At 40.1% G+C, this 22,903-nt stretch overlaps 1 protein-coding gene across 1 annotated transcript in view; it reads right to left on the bottom strand.

Moving 5' to 3' along the window:
- ptch1 (patched 1) overlaps positions 1 to 22,903 on the bottom strand; it is a 132,015-nt gene that overhangs the window by 55,075 nt on the left and 54,037 nt on the right. The window contains exons 3-9 of the mRNA XM_062025728.1: positions 15,932 to 16,121; positions 15,690 to 15,759; positions 15,032 to 15,123; positions 7,827 to 8,025; positions 7,604 to 7,725; positions 2,135 to 2,282; positions 41 to 172 (exon numbers count right to left, since the gene is read on the bottom strand). Of these exons, the coding sequence (XP_061881712.1) occupies positions 41 to 172; positions 2,135 to 2,282; positions 7,604 to 7,725; positions 7,827 to 8,025; positions 15,032 to 15,123; positions 15,690 to 15,759; positions 15,932 to 16,121 (953 nt within the window). The remainder of the gene's footprint in view (positions 1 to 40; positions 173 to 2,134; positions 2,283 to 7,603; positions 7,726 to 7,826; positions 8,026 to 15,031; positions 15,124 to 15,689; positions 15,760 to 15,931; positions 16,122 to 22,903) is intronic.

Here is a 22,903-nt window from a genome sequence, read left to right as displayed (position 1 = left end):
AACTCTCATTCTACGGTAACGCAGTAATATTGACTCTCACCATCAGTAAGTAACCGCTGGCCACACGAATGACGCTGATGTCCGAGAAAGACTTGAGAATGTCCTCTAGAGTGGTGGTAGTGAAAGACAAGACCTTCTGGGATGAGTTGGCTGCCACGCTATTCAACACAACCTAAAAAAAAAAAAAGTTAGTTACTAAAGAGAATGTATTAGGTAAAGTCATATGGAAAAATGAAAATGGGCAGAATTAATTGTGATTTTTTTCTGAACTCCTGTTTCCATGCCAGTGGCTTGGCACTCAGTATCAAGGGTTGGAATTGGGGGTTGAATCACCAAAATGATTCCCGGGCGCGGCCACCGCTGCTGCTGACTGCTCCCCTCACCTCCCAGGGGGTGAACAAGGGGCTGGGTCAAATGCAGAGGTTAATTTTACCACACCTCGTGTGTGTGTGACAATCACTGGTACGTTAAATTTTTTTTGTTGAATCAACAGCTCCTCTGCTGGTTGCAGGCAAGTTAGTGCACTCCAGCACAAGTTGTGTTTCTAGTTTGGTATAATTACCTTTACCGTATTTTTCGGACTATAAGTCTCATTTTTTTTCATAGTTTGGCCGGGGGTGTGACTTATACTGAGGAGCGACTTATGTGTGAAATTATTAACACATTACCGTAAAATATCAAATAATATTATTTAGCTCATTCACGTAAGAGACAAGACGTATAAGATTTCATGGGATTTAGCGATTAGGAGTGACAGATTGTTTGGTAAACGTATAGCATGTTCTACATGTTATAGTTATTTGAATGACTCTTACCCTAATATGTTACGTTAACATACCAGGCACGTTCTCAGTTGGTTATTTATGCGTCATATAACGTACACTTATTCAGCCTGTTGTTCACTATTCTTTATTTATTTGAAATTGCCTTTCAAATGTCTATTCTTGGTGTTGGGTTTTATCAAATACATTTCCCCCAAAAATGCGACTTATACTCCAGTGCGACTTATATATGTTTTTTTCCTTCTTTATTATGCATTTTCGGCCGGTGCGACTTATACCCCGGAGCGACTTGTACTCCGAAAAATACGGTACATATAGCCACCGAGCTGTACAGTCCCATTCAGTTCACATGAGCATGGTCTGCAGCACTACAGCATGGTCTTATGGTCGTACAGCAAGTGCAAAATCAAAGAGCCATATCACAAAAACACCTCACATCAGACTAACAAAAACATGCAAAATGGCCTGAAACAATACGTCATGGGTTAAATCTTGCAACTTTGCCAGAGTGCTAATGAATAACAGGACGCTGCTAATTTGAAGCATTAAATTCCCATCGGTACACGGATGTGACAATTCTCCACTGACCAATCAAGAGACCGCAGTGTGTATAGTTCCACCCTTAACACAAACAATTGTACAAAACATAAATTGTGTCCTCTAAAATAGATGCCCGGTACTCTTTGCAGTGGATTAATAAACACCCATAGGCCATTATTTGAGTACCGGTAAATAGGGTACTTTACAAGCAGATATTTACAAGAATTTGTTGTTATTGTAAAAACATGATCCAAGTTCTCGTCTTCCTATCTCCGGACAGACAGATGTCTTCAACATTGACCTGCAATTACAACTCAGTGGGGAGTGAGGTGGGCTGGCTGACAAATTCTGAAACACACACTTGCGCCACATGCAACATGTGTGCACATCTTTACCTCCCGCCTATACATTTGAACAGCACGACACCAGCAGCCATTGATAAAAAAAAATAAGTACACACAGCCAATGAATGAATGATCTTTTCCTATGGCGGCACCCTGGGGGCCCCCAAGATGAATGGCACACACACACGCATACACCAAGGTCACTGTGTGTCAAACAGGGGTTTCGAAGGGGGTGGGGGAAACTAGATGATGTCACACACTAGCCACCAATGGGGCCACAGCTGGGAAAGCGATTGTATGAACGTTAAAGACAGAAAGACACCCAAAACTCTCCTAATGTATTCCAGACTATACTGCGCCTTTATACCAACCACACACAACACCCATCCAGCATCCATTGCTTTGCATGCACTTGTAACCAGTTAGGATTCCTTTTGAGATTTCCCGCCATGTATGTTCCATTCATACCTCTGAATATCTCCTCTGCCACGCTTCCAGAATGGCTGCAGCCTTCTCCTCATTCCAGTTGATGTGGGAAACCTCCTCGTAGCCCCGAAAGTGCTCAAACATCTGCTTGGGCGTCATCAGCTGGAACATGGTCTGTAAGGCCTGGGCGCTGAACGGAGAAGAGACCAAATAAGGGGATGGTCATATTTATGGATAAACAACACAACAAAGAGCGATGACAGGTACATTTAGTATTGTGCGCAAAACATGGCTTTAACTATCTGTAAAAGAGACATAACAGGAACATTTTTGACAACATTTTGGAGTGTATTTAGGATTTTGGTGCATTATACTTCATCATGAAAGTGTTTTGTCGGGGTTTTGAAGTTCATCCACACTTAACTTATTCAAGCATGCCTTTATAGACCTTACTTTGGCAATGGGACATAATAATAGGAACTTTCTCAAATTGTTCTCTCAAAGCTAGGTGCTTAAAATGTATGAATTGTGTGGAAAAACTGTTTAAAAGGTGTGTCCTAAGACATTAGTCCACATTGTACCAGCAGGAGACTTCATCAATAATACTAAAGATGTAACAAAAATGTAACAAGACTTAGAGGGCTCATGTCAGCTCAAGCTTAGAAAACTTGTACATGCCTTTATTACCAGTAGGCTAGACTATTGTAATGGTCTCCTTGCAGGTCTTCCCAAAAAAAACTGTCAGGCAGCTACAGCTTGTTCAGAACGCTGCTGCTAGAGTTCTAACAAAGACCAAAAAATGTGAGCACATTACACCAATTCTTAAATCCTTACATTGGCTCCCTGTACATCAGAGAATTGATTTCAAAATCCTCCTGCTCACATATAAATCACTACATGGTCTAGGGCCGAAGTATATCACTGATATGCTCCCACTATATAAGCCCTCTAGCTCACTAAGATCTTCTGAGACCAATCTGTTAGCGGTTCCCAAAGTAAACTCAAATCAAGGGAGAGCATCATTCAGTCACTATGCAACAAATAGATGGAATAAACTTCCTGAAGATGTCAGACTTTCCCCAACTCTGACTACTTTTAAAACTAGACTGAAAACTTTTATGTTCACCTTAGCTTTCAGCTAAATCTTTTAACTTTTAACGTCCGCACTGTTTTTAGTTTTTATTGTCTGCATTTTAATTTTGCTTTTATTTTCTTTCATTTCACTTTGTTGTACCACATGTGCTGTGAAGCACTTTGAGTAGGGTTGGGTATCGAGTATCGAGTATCGATTGGAACCGGGACTAACTTTCCGATTCTCCCGGAATCGTTCAAAAGTTTAAATTTCGATTCCTATTTTCGATACCCAGTCCGCCGACCGGAAAAAAATATGCCCGCCGACCCGGAAGAAGAAGCCGCTGAACACCAACGAAGAAGCGCCCACCGCCGGAAGTGTTAGCATAGCCGAGCGAGTCAGTCAAGCTCAAGCATGGATAGCGGGCGTCGGCGGTCGAAAGTGTGGCTTTACTTTACAAAAAAAAATGAAATAACCGCGAAATAACAGAGCTCCATGTCCATCAAGAAACGAGTGGAGAGAGAGCTGCAGATGTACCAGGACGTTCCACCGATACTTATGTCTGACGACCCTGCTGCATGGTGGTGGTCCGGTGGAACCAACAAAAGACTTATCCTTTGCTGTCAGATCTCGCGTTCTCCTATTTATGCGTTCAAGCTTCTTCCACACCCATCGAACGTGTATTTTCCACAGCAGGAGACACTATCGGTCCAGAACGCTCACGCATCCTGCCTGAGAAGGCGGATATGGTCATTTTCCTAAACAAGAACTGTCTCTGATTTTATACTGTACCTGCTGCTAATCTGGACTGGGTTTTGCAAGTTGTTTCTTATTGTTTATTTGCTTTTCTGCACCAGGTTAGCCCATCAGTGGGAGCACGGTAACATTTTTAAGTACCTGCAGCATCATACACTTGTGTGTGTAAATGTGTTTTCATGAGGTTTCCTGCAGCATCATACACTTATGTGTAAAGGTGTTTTCATGAGGTTTCCTGCAGCATCATACACTTTTGTGTGTAAATGTGTTTTCATGAGGTTTCCTGCAGCATCATACACTTATGTGTAAATGTGTTTTCATGAGGTTTTCAAAAATAAAGCTCTCTTGAGGAAAGTGTACCCCTGGGAAAATGTATTCATAATTTATAATAATTATATTCAAGTTCATAGATTTGATATTTATATTCTATTTGAAAACAGCCCTGTGAGGAATTTATAGTAAAGTTCATAAAAAGTTAATAGAATTAAAATTGATGGAGAATGTCAGACTATTTCATTCAGAAAGACTGTAGGTTAGCTAGCTCATTTAAAATATCCTAAACTTTTTTTTGACCCTGCCTTTTAAAAGAATCGGAATCGAGAATCTTAAGGAATCGGAATCGAAACAAAGAATCGGAATCGGAATTGTTCGAATTCAAACGATACCCAACCCTAACTTTGAGTCTGCCTTGTGTATGAAAAGTGCTATACAAATAAAGTTGCCTTGCCTTGCCTTGCCTAAAGAGGACCAATGATACTTTTTGTCTTCTCTGACGTACAAATGTTACAATGTTACAATGACACTCGTGTTAAACCATGCCAAAGCATCATATCATGCATTTTGGCGTGAGCGTGCATGCAGTTTTTGCATGCAATTTTGTATGCCTCTGTTTGCGGGGTTTTGCAGTCTGGCGCGTTGTGATGTCACAGCAAGGTGGATGTTTTTTTTATTTGGACATTAAGTCAGGCAATGAGGGAACAAAAAAGGTAGGTTAAAGTATAATTTTCATCTAATTTTGGCATGTCGATAATAACACAGACGTGAAACACGCACTGACATAAACAATGCTAAAAGCAGCCTTTTTTATGCAGAGTGAATCGATTGGCGAGTGCGCAGGTGTACCCAATGTTGTGACCGGCTGAATCTATATAATGTTTATGAAGATTATTTTTGACTATGGCTTAAAAAAAAATAGTGCCGATGACTTCAAGATATATATTTAAACAGTGTACATTTTCAAAAGATGAATTGTGATACTTTTGGAGAGAGTGGGGTGGGAACGCCTCCAAAATCTAACATCTCGCACACAAATTAAAAAAAACGGGTTAAAATGTGACTGTGGAGCAGAAGGTGCGCAAAATTTACACCAAAGCATACCCAATAAACATGGGGCTCGCGAGCCAAATTTGGCCCGTTGTGTCATTTTGTTTGGTCCGCCAAAGGGTGTATACCAAATGTATTACGTATTCATTCTGACACCTTTCAAGCTGTACAATTATTGATGTCATGTCCGCAAAGCTGCATTGTAAAAAGTCAGTAGATTTTACTGTAAAAAGATTGCAGCTCAGTCGCCAAAAATTTACTGTAAATCATCTGAGGTACTATTTTTCCCATTTACAGTAATGCACTGTACAAACGTAGGAAAGTTAGATTTTACGGTAAAAAAAAAAAAAAAAATCAACTCAGTCGACAGAATTTTGCATTAAAAATACCAGAGTTCTGTTTTTTTATAGTAATGCACTGTAAAAAAAAAAAAAGGCCCTTTGATTTAACGGTAAAAAACTGTCAGCTCAGTCACCACAATTTTAATGGCAAAACAGCGGTACAGTTTTTTGATTTACAGCAATTTGGTGTGATTACACCCTAAATTTTAAGGTATTTACAGTATTTAAGGTATTACATTTTTTTTACAGTGCATTACTGTAAATTGAAAAACAGTACCACTGGATATTTATTCACAGGGTAACTAGTTGCCATCTATTGAACCTGACAATCTCTAACTTATATTTACACGTGGCGCTATGAGGCTAAATTCCTCACTCGTGGTGCTGTTGTATGGTATAAATCGCCGTTTGGCCCGCTGACTATTGGCACATTTTCACTTTTTTCTTTGAAGGCCGCCCCAGATCTTGACCAACTCTATATAGGTCCCCTTTGAGAATACTATACACCGTATTGACCCGAATATAAGACAATCCTGAATTTCTGACATTCTGTCTCATTCAAATTTTGGGGAAAATATCCATCCATCCATCCATCCATTTTCTACCGCTTGTCCCTTTCCGGCGTCGCGGGGGGTGCCGGAACCTATCTCAGCTGCATTATAAGAAAAAATCAAACTTCAAAAAAGACAAAATTACTCCGTATTAAAATATCTAAAAAAGGAGATCATATTTCATAGCTATTCCGCAGTTGTTTGCGGACTCTACTTGATTGATCAGCATTTAAGTCCCATCTTAAAACTCATTTGTATACTCTAGCCTTTAAATAGACCCCCTTTCTAGACCAGTTGATCTGCCGTTTCTTTTCTTTTCCGCTCTGCCCCCCTCTCCCTTGTGGAAGGGGGGCATAGGTCCGGTGGCCATGGATGAAGCGCTGGCTGTCCAGAGTCGGGACCCGGGGTGTGCATCGGTTGGGGACATCTCTGCGCTGGTGACCCGTCTCCGCTCGGGATGGTCTCCTGCTGGCCCCACTATGGACTGGACTCTCACTATTATGTTAGATCCACTATGGACTGGACTTTCACAATACTATGCTAGACCCACTCGACATCCATTGCATCCGGTCTCCCCTAGAGGGTGGGGGTCACCCACATCTGCGGTCCTCTCCAAGGTTTCTCATAGTCATTCACATTGACATCCCAGTGGGTTGTGAGTTTTTCCTTGCCCTTATGTGGGATCTGAACTGAGGATGTTGTTGTGGCTTGTGCAGCCCTTTGAGACACTTGTGATTTAGGGCTATATAAACTAACATTGATTGATTGATTAACTTCTGTTGTTCGATAACTTTCTATAAACTCTTGAGACACTTTTTTGGGTGGGTCACTGTGTCAGGGTTGCATCTCTCCAGGTCACTGGTGTGCGTGAGTGACAGGAAACACGTCTTTGACTCACTACCTGGTTGGTGGAAAAATGCATAATATTGACCACAAAATAATAATTAAATAATTTTTGTAAGGGTAAAACACTGTCTTATATTTGTGTCAATATGGTGTTTTTTCCCCCCTAATGAATCGATAAAAAAAGGTGTGTCTTTAAGACATTGTATACATAAGGCAGGTCTTGAAGTACTCCAAAAAAAATGAAAGCTCAGGTCTGTGTAGGTTGTATATTTGGATAAACTGCCCAAGCCATAGATCACGGTAAGCACATGTGTGTGTTTGTGTGTGTGTGTGGGTAGTGTCCATGCAGAGTAGCCAGAGCTGAGAGGGAACAGCTGGAACCTGAAGATTTAACTGGAATCTGCTAATGACTGCAAGATTTACAGCATACACACACACTACACACACACACATACATACATACATGCACACGCACGCACGCACGCACACACATCAGTACCAGAGAGCTTTAAAAATAAAAAAGAATGGAAAACACACACTCCTTCCAGAATAAGCGCTGTGCAGCTCCCAGCAGTGTCTGAGCATGTGTGTGTGTGTTTATATAGATGTTTGGATATGTTACCTGAGCAGGGGTCCGCTGCCGTTCTTGGTGGTCCCGCCTACAATCAGTTCCTCCTGCCAGTGCATGTACTTTCTGGATAGCCCATAGCAGCCGCCGTTCAGGGCCCACGCCACATCTAACGGCTTGGCCGCAATAAAAAAAAAAAACAGCCGAGAAAAATAAAATGTCAACAGCTGTGCTCCAACAAAAGATGTCTGACCCACAACCTAAAAAAGAAACTTACCTTGGTGGAGTTCTTGTTGGGTGCAGTGAGGGGGCAGTCGGGGTCGGAGGGTTTCAGACAGGGACGATCCATGTAGCCGTGTCCAACGTCGGCTTTTGCCAACATCTCTTCAAAGCCGTCTACAGGGAAGTGGTCCCGTCGTAAGTCGTCAAGGAACTCCTTGGGGTCGAAGTTGGTCCACTGCAGAGGGTCTTTACCACTGTGTCAGGGTAAAAGCACAACGCCACTTGTATAAAGACACTTTTGTATGATGGTTTACTGTTACATAGTTTGTATATTCTACCAAGAAATACTACTAACAAATATTGTTGTGAGACATGTGGCTACCAGGCTTGACTGTACCATTCACAACATGGTGTGTGGGCAGGTAACAGTGTCTCACAAACTTCAATTGCAGGGAATCTTCTTAAGGGACAATACTATGCATGCACTTTAGAGTAGTCAATGTACAGCTTGTACGGCAGAGTCAACACAATTGTCTAAATAGCTGGCAGCACAAGCAAGTGCCAAGATATGGTGGTGGTCGCGTCATGGTCTGACGCCGCACGAGTACTACTGGTACCATTGATTGATTGATTGAAACTTTTATTAGTAGATTGCACAGTACAGTACATATTCCGTACAATTGACCACTAAATAGTAACACCCGATTACACTACCGTTCAAAAGTTTGGGGTCACCCAAACAATTTTGTGGAATAGCCTTCATTTCTAAGAACAAGAATAGACTGTCGAGTTTCAGATGAAAGTTCTCTTTTTCTGGCCATTTTGAGCGTTTAATTGACCCCACAAATGTGATGCTCCAGAAACTCAATCTGCTCAAAGGAAGGTCAGTTTTGTAGCTTCTGTAACGAGCTAAACTGTTTTCAGATGTGTGAACATGATTGCACAAGGGTTTTCTAATCATCAATTAGCCTTCTGAGCCAATGAGCAAACACATTGTACCATTAGAACACTGGAGTGATAGTTGCTGGAAATGGGCCTCTATACACCTATGTAGATATTGCACCAAAAACCAGACATTTGCAGCTAGAATACTCATTTACCACATTAGCAATGTATAGAGTGTATTTCTTTAAAGTTAAGACTAGATTAAAGTTATCTTCATTGAAAAGTACAGTGCTTTTCCTTCAAAAATAAGGACATTTCAATGTGACCCCAAACTTTTGAACGGTAGTGTACGTTTTTCAACTTGTTTAAGTTGGGGTCCACGTAAATCAATTCATGGTAAACCAGCAAACCAAAAAATGTAACAAGATGGAGAATGGTGATGCTTTGGTACAAATTTTAGATAATCGTTCCCACGCTTTTTGAGTGTCTCTGAAAATGAGTTGCGAATCCTTCCAGCTGGCTGCGAATGCGTCTCTGCCCAGTCAGCCATGTTGTAGTTTTAGCGATAAAGATATTAGTATTGTCCTGATATCAATATTTTGGTACCAACATTTATTTTGATACTCTTCAAAATAAAGGGGGTCCACAAAAAAAATCATTATTGTTTTTTTTTTTTAACAGATATTTTTATGATACAATAAACATTTTGTCAAAAATAATGAGGGACAACCGGTAGAAAATGAATCAATTGTTAATCTATTTTTTCATTTACTGATAATATTGGATTACTTTCTGTTTTAACATGTTCTATCTACACTTCTGTTAAATTGTAATAAGCACTTATTCTTCTGTTGTTTGGAAATTTTACGTAAGTTTTGATCCAATACCAAGTAATTACATTTAATTAACAATTTATTAACAATAACAAAAATGACAAAATATTTTCCGATAACTAAAAAATAACGATGTAATCATTGTGTACGGCTACTGTACTTGTTACAGTCAATATTTGTATAGCTCCACCCCTTTGTTTACATTCAGGAGCGCTAGCTAGCTGTCAGCAGTTAGCTATCGTTATATCTTATATCATTATATCTCTGACCTCATCCAAATTTACACTCCTGCGCGCACTCTGAGGTCCGAGAGCCAGCTCCAGCTCGTGGTGCCCAAGACGAGACTTAAAACCAGGAGAGACAGGGCCTTCTCTGTGTTCGGCCCTAAGCTCTGGAACACTCTGCCCCTCCATGTTCGAACTGCTCCCACAGTGGAGTGTTTTAAGTCTCGTCTTAAGACCCACTTTCATTCTCTGGCTTTTAACACTACGTGAAGTGAAGTGAATTATATTTATATAGCGCTTTTCTCTAGTGACTCAAAGCGCTTTTACATAGTGGAACCCAATATCTAAGTTACATTTAAACCAGTGTGGGTGGCACTGGGAGCAGGTGGGTAAAATGTCTTGCCCAAGGACACAACGGCAGTGACTAGGATGGCGGAAGCGGGGATCAAACCTGGAACCCTCACGTTGCTGGCACGGCCACTCTAACAACCGAGGTAAACTACCCCATATACGTGAGTTGTGTGGTCCGCTGTGTTTTTAAATTTTAATTTCTATTTATTGTTTTAATTGGCTTTACCCTTTAAAATAGTTTTTAACCATATTTGTTTTATATTGTTTTTATATTTATTTATTTTGTTTTTCCTTCAGTCATTGGTGGAGCTAAGGATAGTATTTGAATCTTGTTTTTAATATATTTTTGTGCAGCACTTTGGAAACATTTATGTTGTTTAAATGTGCTATATAAATAAAGTGGATTGGATTGGATTTGATTGTATCCTCCTATTGTGTGTAGTGAAGCATGTTTAGCTATTCCTCGTCCTGCAGGGATGGTAATTGTCAGAAAAGTAGTTCATTTGTCACCATGGACGCGAGGATTAGTGACTTAGAAGTAGCTAAAACACCGTTGAGGGATGTTAGCCAAAATATGTCAATTCTCCCACTTCTGTCTCCACCCTGTTTCCCTTGTAAGTGCTTTGTGTGTGTGTTAACCATGACAATAATGCTGTGACGTGTAACGGTATCAAATAAAAACTAGGTGAGTGTAATTTTTTTACTGGCGCTGTCCGGGTCTGAAATAAACTACATCTCCCAGAATCATCTGCACAGCGCGGGCCGGCAAGGTGGGAGTGTGGAACGCCGTGAGCAGGAAGTGAAGTGTTTGTAGTAGATAAGAGGAATTGTTTTTTGTGGACACTTTCTGAAAATGTCAAAATCCACCAACAACTGTTTGAGTTATGTTGCTAAGAAACAGACCAACAAGGAAGTAAGAAAGTCTGCATTCTGCAAAGCAAAGCTCGCTACTTTCGTTTCGAGCCAGCTGGTCACGGCGTAGTGCACAGGGGAAAATCACACAAAAAAACAAACAAAAAACTGTAAAACGTGGGAAACACCGGTAAACTAAATAAAGCTCCTTGATAAATCCATCCATTTTCTACCGCTTGTCTCTCTCGATTTCGCGGGGGGCTGGAGCCTATCCAGCAGCACTCAGGTGGAAGGCAGGGCTGGACAAGTCGCCACCTCATAAAACGTCACCCAGAAAATAGAAGCCAGCAAAGCTAAACATCAGTTTGTGAGGTATTTACATTATTAAAAGTTAAACTGTTAACTTTTCGGAGAAACATCATTTTCCAAACTGATATAAAAATGTACAATGTATAGAACACTGCTTCTCATAAAATAAAAGTTGAAAACAATAAACTGAACATTATTGTTTTACATTCGTTACACTGAATGTTTACGTTGTCTCAGCTTGAAACAGTGGACGTGCCTCAAAAATTATTTGCACCTAAAAATACATGTTTGTAGTAATAAATATGATGTGCATTATGTTTGTGTTTAATTGCACTATGTATGTTTATCTGAAACATTCCTGCCACTTAATTTTACACAATGGCAACTTTTTCTTCGGGTATATAACACAATAATATCGTACAGTGGCCTTATGACCGTGATATTATCGTACCGTGAGATTTTGATATCGTATTCTTCTAAGGCACTATAGTACCTTTTTTAATTCATTAGTACAGCGGTACTTTATTAGTACCGGTATACCGTACAACCCTAGTACCAACAAATATACAATAAATTACAACTATACGCTACTATTTATTGGAATAGGTAACAGTGGGGGTTTAAGCATATAAGAGTCAGAGTCTGACACGCAGCGAAAGACATGAGAAAAAACTTCAGAACCGAGAAGATAAAAGCATCTCAAAGCTTGATATTAACTTTCTCTTCCAATTCCTTTCAGTCCATAAACAGGCGACGTGTTATTATAAAGTCTGTTTCCCTGTTTGAAACCACTTTGTCCATCCAGGAATATAACTTTATAAGGAGCCTGTTTAAGTTAACAATGCTACACCGCTAACGCATCATCACATTTGTCAATCTACTGTTTTTGGACTTACCGTTTTATTGTATCCCCAGTTGCAATAAATTGTAGGCTTGAATGGGATTGTACTGAAAATTGTAATTTCCCCTCGGGGATTGATAAAGTATTTCTGATTCTGATTCTGAACTGTACCCGTGGGTACATATAGTTTTGGGTAAAGCCGTATACTGTGTAAATTTCACTCGTACCGAGGGGGGTTTCTTAGGCAGGCTCTGTGCTTTCTACTCTCACTGGGCCCCACGTTTGAGACGTCGAGTAAGTACATTATCACAAAACACAAAAGTTAACAATGCACTTCTTACTTTTTCATATGAGGCTGGAGGTTTGTGTAGTGACCTGTGCTGGTTAATACAACCAATAACAGTGCATAGTCGGTCATTGGGTCGCACCCTGGATATTATTTCAATTTGACTACAACTGCCGCTGCAGAACATAAAAATGGCGGACGAGCGCAGCGTTCTCCTAGAAAACCTCTATCATGTATGGAGATATCTTTCTTCAAGTCACATATTGGTAAATGTCACAAATCGGGGCAAATCTCAAACAATTTTTTTCGGAACAAGGCAAAAATGTCATGATCATACATTAGACTTTTGATTTAATTTCCTGTCCTGGTGCTCCTATTTTGGTTGTACTTCCTGTTGGATTACTTATTTTTTCTACGCCTTCACTTTGTGTCCCGTTTTCCATTAGTTAATCTAGCCTACTTAGCTTCACCTGTTGCTCCTTGCTGGATCATTGTGCTTTGTACCCTGGCAAGTGTTTGTCGTCTACGCTGCATTAGATTTCTTTTGCCTTTCCTCGTTTTTTTCCCTAATCAAACAGACTTCTTGCCTGCACATCGCTTTCCTTGCTGTGCATCCCTGGATCCAGACCAAAGAACATAAGAAATATTGTTTTATGAATATCTTCTCTGAATTCATATTTTCGGCCCTTATGGGGATCCCGAATACACAAAAACAGGTGCTTAACAGGGAAGAAAAGTGCATTGTGCATAAAGATGCTAATCACCTCCATGTCATTAAAACATGCTTAAAATGTGTATGATGAACTGTGGTGGGAGGCTAATAATGATGTGGCAATGTACAAGAAAAAGGGTGACTGTTTTTTTTTTAATCCTTCCAAGATGACAGAAAAGAATAATTCCCAGTTGCCGGGGTTGGATTCCTGCTCCAAGTGGTCCTTGTCCCCTTTAAGCTCTCCATGCCTCACACATTCCAGTCTAAATCTCTCTCTCGCTGTCATTCACAACACATTGTATGTGCTTAACCAGGCTTGGGTTATTATTCCCAGCCTCCCAACCAGAACAAGGTAAAAGCCTTTATCTGGTACCAAAAAGTCCAGAAGTAAAATTTGCATACTTACATAAATAGGTGTCCACCACTCAAAACGGCACGCATGCATATGTGAATGAAACACGCATTTGCAGAGGTAATGTCTGTGCAGTATTACTGTAGCAACAGCCCATTAGCAACTAAAAGGCCAGACAATGGTGTGAGGCCCAGGGCTGAAGAGAAACGATGGCCAGCGATACGCATGCCAGCCACCACTACAATAGAGCCTTCAGTGGGGACAAATTCAGGACACACACACACATGCAAACACACTATGTGGAGTCTGATGGTTGGGTTGAGCGTGCCTGGGAAGCACATATAAAGGAAGAAAAACAGAATTCAGAGATCTCTGTCTCGTTGTCTTGTAAACAGATTGAGAGTTGCCATAACAAGTAGTCCAACAGTCATCCATCATCTATCCATTCTCTATACCACTCATCTTGTTCATGTCCTGAAATGTCTTTGCTTTTAGCACCTTCTGTTCCTAAAGTGTTTTCAAACCAGTTTCTATCAAACAGTACTGTACAATCTGATTGCCATGGTACAGTTTGTAACGGTGCACCCTAAGTGGCTGGAGGCTTAGCTTTCCCCATGAACTGCGTTGGCACAATGGTGATAGTCTCCACCTATTAGGTACCCTTCTACTGCCTACCAAAAACAATTGATAGACAACTAGCTGGGCCCTATTCGGACTTTATCAGCCAATTCTCAGAGTTTGTTGCTGATCGAGTGACACACGCAGATAATATATTTATTATCAGCGATTTTAATATCCATATGTTTACCACGCCAGAGCCTGCGCGTGTGGCGCTCCAGACTATAATTAATAGTTGTGGTCTTACACAAATAATACATGAACCCATGCATCGCAATGGTAATACGATAGACGTAGTCCTTGTCCGGGGTGTCACTACCTCTAAAGTGTTGGTAGTCACATACACTAAAGTAATGTCAGATCACTACCTCATAAACTGATTGTATTGTATTATATGTCCTGGCCATAAATCTGCGTTCCGGCTTATTAGTGATTCCCAGAGCCTCAAAAAATTCTGCGGGCCCTAGAGCGTTTTCTATTCGGGTTCCAGTACTGTGGAATGCCCTACCGGTAACAATTAGAGATGCTAGCTCAGTAGAAGCCTTTATGTGCCATCGTATATCTCATTTATATACTCCAGCCTTTAAATAGACCCCTTTTTAGACCAGTTGACATGTCGCTTCTCTTTTCTGCCTTGCCCCCCTCTCCTGTGTGGAGAGGTTATCACGTTGCCACGGATCAGTTTACACAGGAGGCGCGAGCTGTTCTGAGTCGGAAACTGGGTAGGACCACTCCTTTACACAGCAGTTGGTGAAGTCTCTGCCCTGCCAACTTGACTACATGCAAGAGGATTCCCCTGCTGGCCTACCTATGGATTGGACTCTCACATTAGGAACCGTACCCACTCCCAAGGTTTGTCATTGTTCCCATTGTTCTTTCTTGCCCAGGTGTGGGCACTTGTGATGAAGGGCTATATTATTAAATATTGATTAAATGATTGATTGATTTTTTTAACCAGATTTGCGACTCGTGACGGCACATATTTATGTTGACTTACGGAAGATAGACCATTCCAGAATGAAGCTTGGCTCCTTCCCAGAAACAGTCTAGAGGTGTGATGATGAGACAAGGGTGAAGCTTTTCTATGATCTGTTCACACACACATGCACACAAACACATCAGGATTGGCTTAAACTTACATCAACAATAATTAGACACACATCAAGAGGTAAACTATGCACGATTATCTCTAGCTCTTGTATATGATATCATTAGATTGTGCAGGTGGTCAGTCATGTGCCAACGCTATGGGTGTAAATGACACACGTGGTGCCTCTGGTATGTTGAAAATGCTTTGAAAGACATGCTAATATAATGCATCTGTCCTCACCGATATTTCTAAAATCTTTACATACATCTACTTGTCAGTTCCCTACCAAATTTAATGGTGATGGGGCTCAACACACTAAAGTTACAGTGGGTGTTTTTTTTGAGTTGTGTGAGAAATTTCAAGTCACTTCAATTCTTGGGGTTTGATAACAGTACCATCAAGTAGTGTATTTGTTAGACAAATAATATCACAGGTAAGTACATAGGGGAGCATGTTCTGACACATGTTTCTTTTTATGTGCATGCAGCGGTTCAGTAGTAGAGTAAATATATACACCTCATAATGTGTCGTAATTGTTTTCTAAATATAGAATTGTCCGTCTTACCTGATCCATAAAATGGGTTTCCGTGACTAGTTCTCCTGATTTGTAGCATAAGTGTTCTAATTTCCATTGCCTGGGAAAAAGGGAAAATTATTATTTGTACTGAAATTCTTATATTATAACTTGACATCTTGCAAAAGAGTTACATGGAGCCGAGTTTTACATGGACAGACTTGTGAATGATGTCTATCACCAGACTATAGGATAAAAATAGTTGCATAAAGTATATGCTAATGGTCATTTACCGGTGATAAAGGTAGACATGAACTCTGCTGGCTCGTATGGCTGACTCCAGGTGCTGCAACAGTGCCTCCACCGTCAAAATGCTGGCTCCCTCGTCCCGCGGCGTCTGAATCATGAGCTGAGGGTTGAACATGGCCTCTTCGCCGATCTTCTGCCGCGTGTACTTCAGTTCCTGGTTCACACGCCCGCCCACTGCCGGGAGAAGAATGTCAACTTTAGAACACGCAAAATCATGCGTTTCGCTAACGTACAAAATCAACAAAAGTTTTAGTTGTAGGCTTTAAAAAATATATATTTTATTTTATTTGATAAAAGTATATGAAATATATATTTTTATATGTGTATAAAAACAAAAAATACATTCAATAAAAAGCTTAATAGTACACAAAGTGGGATCTATTGCAACACGTTGAGAGCACAGAAAAGATTTAGTATCAGTTATAAAACAAGTACTATAGGAAAAGTAGGAAAATTGTCTCTTCGCTGCGGGAGTATGCCTTCAAAGTCAGTAGTTGTTTCAAAAGGTTAGTTGTGTTTTTATTTGACTACAAAATGAAAACTGAAAGTCCTAAGAGTGGGCATTATAGCGGCGTGGACGAAGTTGGTAGAGTGGCTGTGCCAGCAATCGGAGGGTTGCTGGTTACTGGGGTTCAATCCCCACCTTCTACCATCCTCGTCACGTCCGTTGTGTCCTTGGGCAAGACACTTCACCCTTGCTCCTGATGGCTGCTGGTTAGCGCCTTGCATGGCAGCTCCCGCCATCAGTGTGTGAATGGGTGAATGTGGAAATACTGTCAAAGCGCTTTGAGTACCTTGAAGGTAGAAAAGCGCTATACAAGTATAACCCATTTATCATTTATTTATTTAAGATGCACCAGTCTTGGCTTAAAACACAGTTTAATTAGAATGACTGACATTTCTCACATATACTGGAGGTTACGAGACATTTAGGGTAACTACTGATGCTGCACGCTTTCATCGAACCATCATTTGCAACATTCACTATCAAATGCATGGTGGTAGACAAGCACAGTGTAGCCCATTGGGCATCATCCAACTTATTACGATACTGTATGGTGTGTACTGTACATGGCATGGAGGGTTGTCCAACTAAACAATCACAGAAAATATAGTCATTAGACAATTTATTAGGTATACATGCACCAACTCTTAAGATTCAGATTCAGATGTATTATTTCTCATTTAAACATATACATCAAAAATGCACTGCAGAACGAAATTGTGTTGCATTTCTAAGCCTTAATAATAAGAGGCTGATAAAAAACACTATAAGGAAAATAAACCAGAATTACAAGTTTTAAAGTTGGAAAAGGTTGGCAATGCTATAAATAAAACAGCGAAAAAGGCTAATTACACTCAGCCTATTACGAATAAACTTAAGTTACATTAAAGTACCAATAATTGTGTGGTGAAATTTGTCCTCTGCATTAGACCCATCACCTTGGGAGCAGTGAGCAGCAGCGGGGGCCGCACCCGGGAATCATTTTTGGTGACTTAACCCCCAATTCCAACCCTTGATGCTGAGTGCCAATCAGGGAGGTAATAAGTCGCATTGTATAGTCTTTAGTGTGACTCGGCCGGGGTTTGAACTCACAACCTACCGATCTCAGGGCGGACACTAACCACTAGGCCACTGAGTAGGTTGTGACATACTATAAAGTAGTAATAAAAACTAATAAAAAATCAAACGTAGTACAATATTGCACATATGAGATCAGTATTATTCTGTGAGATCTACACTGCGTATTGCACTGTGTATTGTGTTACGTTATATTATTATTTTCATGATTTTATAGGAAGAGAGAAAGAGAGAGATCTTGTACAAAAGTTGAAGGGAAGTGGCCTTTGCAAAGACAATAGTGCACAAAAGTGGTACAATTGAACAATATGATTATTACTAGGGATGACCGATAATTTCGGACTGCCGATATTATCGGCCGATAAATGTTTTAAAATGTAATATCGGAAATAATCAGTATCGGTTTCAAAAAGTATAATTTATGACTTTTTAAAACACCGCTGTGTACACGGAGGGAGAAGTAGGGAGAAGTACAGAGCACCAATAAACCTTAAAGGCACTGCCGTTGCGGGCCGGCCCAGTCACATAATATCTACGACTTTTAACACACACAAGTGAATGCCATGCATACTTGGTCAACAGCCATACAGGTCACAATGAGGGTGACCGTATAAACAACTTTAACACTGTTACAAATATGCGCCACACTGTGAACCCACACCAAACAAGAATTACAAACACATTTCGGGAGAACATCCGCACCGTAACACAACATAAGCACAGCAGCACAAATATCCAGAACCCCTTGCAGCACTAACTCTTCTGGGACGCTACAATATACACCCCCGGTACCCCCTAAACCCCCCCCCACCCTCCCCCAACCCCAAAACCCCGCCCACCTCAACCTCCTCATATCCCAAATTCCAAGCTGCTGTTTTGAGGCATGTTAAAAAAATTAATGCACTTTGTGACTTCAATAATAAATATGGCAGTGCCATGTTGGCATTTTTTTCCATAACTTGAGTTGATTTATTTTGGAAAATCTTGTTACATTGTTTAATGCATCCAGCGGGGCATCACAACAAAATTAGGCATAATAATGTGTTAATTCTGCGACTGTATATATCGGTATTGGTTGCTATCGGAATCGGTAATTAAGAGTTGGACAATATCGGAATATCGGCAAAAAAGCCATTATCGGACATCTCTAATTATTACGGCGTTGTTGTCAGATGTGTTTCACTTTATTTAAGTCCATGAGAGTATCAAACTGTCAAAAACGGCTCTGCGTATGGCACAAACAACAACCACAATAACAAACATGTTGTGAAAACAATACCTCTCTGACAGTGCCATTCAAGACTGAGCATTTCAATTTCATTGCAAAGGCTGTATATTTCCCTGCAGGTGTGTCTAATAAAGTGCACGTGCACACCTCCCGTCTTAACGCAGCCTGTAGCGTGTGCCGCAACATCTGCAAGCAAGGAAATGATCCTTTGTTCTTGGTACAGAGCAAAGCCACAGTCATGTCCGCCTGGCTTTCACCTTATCAGCCTTGTATCTTCAACAAACGCACTTTGCTTGCAAGGTGATATTGTCAGACTGAGACACGCAACATCCCTCCAACAAATCCACATTTCGCCACAAAAGCGATTTAATGCTTCCACTCAAATTTGCAGGCGGTTACAGTTGTGCCAGGACTACGTGGACTGTGTGTGATAAAGACCGTGGCTCTGGTCCAAGCTGGAGCTCCCAGTATCATGGTGGGACTAAGCCCTGTGCGTGCGCTGCGAGCTCTCAACTAGCCTGAGCTACAAAAGAAGCCTTTCAGGTCCTTCCGCTGGCCGCCTACACCCCAGCACAGCCAAGCCACCCTGGCAAAACCTTTCTCGCGAACACACACACACACACACACACACACACACACACACACACACACACACACACACACACACACACACACACACACACACACACACACACACACACACACACACACACACACACACACACACACACACACACACACACACACACACACACACACACGGCCATACACATGCAACCGCATTCATGCAAACATGTCCGCAGCCTCAATTCTAGGGAACCTCTAAATGCCACATAGTGGGACTACCTCAATTTTGTTATCAAGAGTTTTTTATATTCAATAAGGAGTAAGGAATTATGGAAAATATAATCGAAAAATATTGCAATGCAGACACGACGACGACCAAAAGCATCACCATTTTTTTTTTGTGTGTGAGGGGTGATAGGAAATGCACTGTCTTTGTATAGCTATTAGTGTTGTCCCGATACCAATTTTTTGGTACCAGTACCAGTACCAAAATTATTTTGATACTTTTCGGTACTTTTCTAAATAAAGGGGACCACAAAAAATTGCTTTATTGGCTTTATTTTAACAAAAAAAATCTTACGGTACATCAAACATATGTTTCTTATTGCAAGTTTGTCCTTAAATAAAATAGTGAACATACAAGACAACTTGTCTTTTATTAGTAAGTCAGCAAACAAAGGCTCTTAATTTAGTCTGCTGACATATGCAGTAACATATTGTGTCATTTTCCATTCTATTATTTTGTCAAAATTATTAAGGACAAGTGGTAGAAAATGAATTATTAATATACTTGTTCATTTACTGTTAATATCTGCTTACTTTCTCTTTTAACATGTTCTATCTACACTTCTGTTCAAATGTAATAATCACATATTCTTCTGTTGTTTGATACTTTACATTAGTTCTGGATGATACCATAAATTTGGGTATCAATCCGATACCAAGTAGTTACAGGATCATACATTGGTCATATTCAAAGTCCTCATGTGTCCAGAGACATATTTCCTGAGGCTATAAACATAATATAAATGTTTTTTAAACGAAAGAAGATGTGATGTGATGCCAAAAAATATGGACGTAATCATAGTAGTATCGACTAGATACGCTACTGTACTTGGTATCATTACAGTGGATGTTAGGTGTAGATAGGGGAGGGGGTGGCGGACCGGTACTTTTCACAGCCGTTATAGTACCGAATATGATTCATTAGTATCGCGGTACTATACTAATACCGGCATACCGTACAACCCTATAATGAAGTACTAGAGTACCACTGGGGACAACTCGCTGACTGTTGGACACTTTGGACAAATGCCTGAATTAGGGCTGCAACATTATGGCCACAATAATAATCCATCCATCCATTTTCTACCGCCTGTCCTTTTCGGGGATGATTATTTTCTTAAATATTGAAATCACGATTATTAATCACAAATATTTACTGTTAATTAAAACATTTTATTGCACTCTCTATTTTAAACAAACAGTATGTGAACTTGGCTCTCATTTAAAATTGAAACTATAAAAATAATTAATTAATGATATGTTTTATTTAAAAACGAAAGAAGATGTGATGCCAAAAAATATGGACGTAATTATAGTAGTATCGACTAGATACGCTCATGTACTTGGTATCATTACAGTGGATGTCAGGTGTAGATCCACCAATGGCGTTTGTTTACATTTTGACGCAAGTGAGCTACGGTGTGTAGTGAAACATGTTTAGCTATTCCTCGTCCTGCAGTGATGATGCTTGTAAGAAATGTATTTTATTTGTCGCCATGGAGGCGAGGATTAGTGATTTAGAAGTAGCTAAAATACTGCCGACTGTGGCCGGTACTTTTCAGAGGCGGTATAGTACCGAAAATGATTCATTAGTATCGCGGAAATATACTAATACCAGTATACTGTAAAACCCTAATACCTATAAGTATGAGTACTCATAAAAATCAATTCACATCTATCTGCAATTCTTATTTATTTCAATTCTAAATGCTCGTTTTCAAAAATCTTATTTTAAATGAATTTGTAGGCCTGCGTCGATATATGATACGTCAATTAACCGATGATAAATGAAAATTAAGTCGGTAAGTTTTCCAGCGTTGATAAATCGCCATGTGTATGCTTCAAGAGCATTGACGCTTTTCATCCCTTTCAGCAGCTGCGCGCGTTTGTGCCGTAGCGGAATGAAAGAGAAGGGGGTGAATTCTCTTGTCATCATTACCGTATTTTTCGGACTATAAGTCGCAGTTTTTTTTCATAGTTTGGCCGGGGGTGCGACTTATACTCAGGAGCGACTTATGTGTGAAATTATTAACACATTACCGTAAAATATCAAATAATATTATTTAGCTCATTCACGTAAGAGACTAGACGTATAAGATTTCATGGGATTTAGCGATTAGGAGTGACAGATTGCTTGGTAAACGTATAGCATGTTCTATATGTTATAGATATTTGAATAACTCTTACCATAATATGTTACGTTAACATACCAGGCACGTTCTCAGTTGGTTATTTATGCCTCATATAACGTACACTTATTCAGCCTGTTGTTCACTATTCTTTATTTATTTTAAATTACCTTCTAAATGTCAATTCTTGGTGTTGGGTTTTATCAAATAAATTTCCCCAAAAAATGCGACTTATACTCCAGTGCGACTTATATATGTTTTTTTCCTTCTTTATTATGCATTTTCGGCCAGTGCGACTTATACTCCGGAGCGACTTATAGTCCGAAAAATACGGTAAGTGTCTTTGACTCGGGGCCGCTAGCATCACACAGTGCAACTAGTTAGCATGTAGTAGCTAAAATGGACAAAGTGATCACGAAACCAAATGCCACCACACCAATGTGGGAATATTTCAGTTTAAACCTTTGGAACAAGATGAGCCTACCAACACCGAGGAGTCAGCTTGCCAAATTTGCACAAATATAACAAACCTGCACGCCCACTTCAAATACGACAGTCTACACACACTGAGGTGTTTGGTGAACAAACCAAGTCAGTGCAAACAAAACACTGCAAAATGTGTGCTCATAGAAAGTGTGGTTCAAAAGACTACATCGCCAAAGACATGCTGCCATTCAATACTGTTGAAAAACTAGAATTTCTAAAAGTGCTGAAAACGTTTAACAGACATCTGTCATGTTTTCATGTCATGTTGGTGTTTCCTCACTTGGAAGCTGCCAGACTTAAGTTTTTTTTCCATATAACTTGTTAATACATCTGCTTATACTTTAGTGCTTATATTGTTACTCTGCAGTTTTGTTTAAAAATGTCCTAACTTGATTGCCAGTAATGTACAACTCTACCTCTGCCGACATGTTCAATAGTAAAGTGCAATTTTGTACGTTTTTAGCCATTTTACCTATTGTTTTGCTTTTGTAAATTTGAAGGCACTTGAAATAATGTATTCAAGAGCAACATTTTGACACATTATATTTTATTGTTATTTGTTTTATTTAATTTCAAGATTTTAACGTTGGGCTGCACGGTGACACAGGGGTTAGTGCGACTGCCTCACAATACTAAGGTCCTGGGTTTGATCCTGCGCTCGGTATCTTTCTGTGTGGAG

Source organism: Entelurus aequoreus, linkage group LG17 (assembly GCF_033978785.1).
Source record: "Entelurus aequoreus isolate RoL-2023_Sb linkage group LG17, RoL_Eaeq_v1.1, whole genome shotgun sequence".
NCBI classification, from domain to species: domain Eukaryota; kingdom Metazoa; phylum Chordata; class Actinopteri; order Syngnathiformes; family Syngnathidae; genus Entelurus; species Entelurus aequoreus.
Note: the sequence above shows the minus strand (reverse complement) of the source record. Positions and strands in the feature narration are given on the sequence as shown.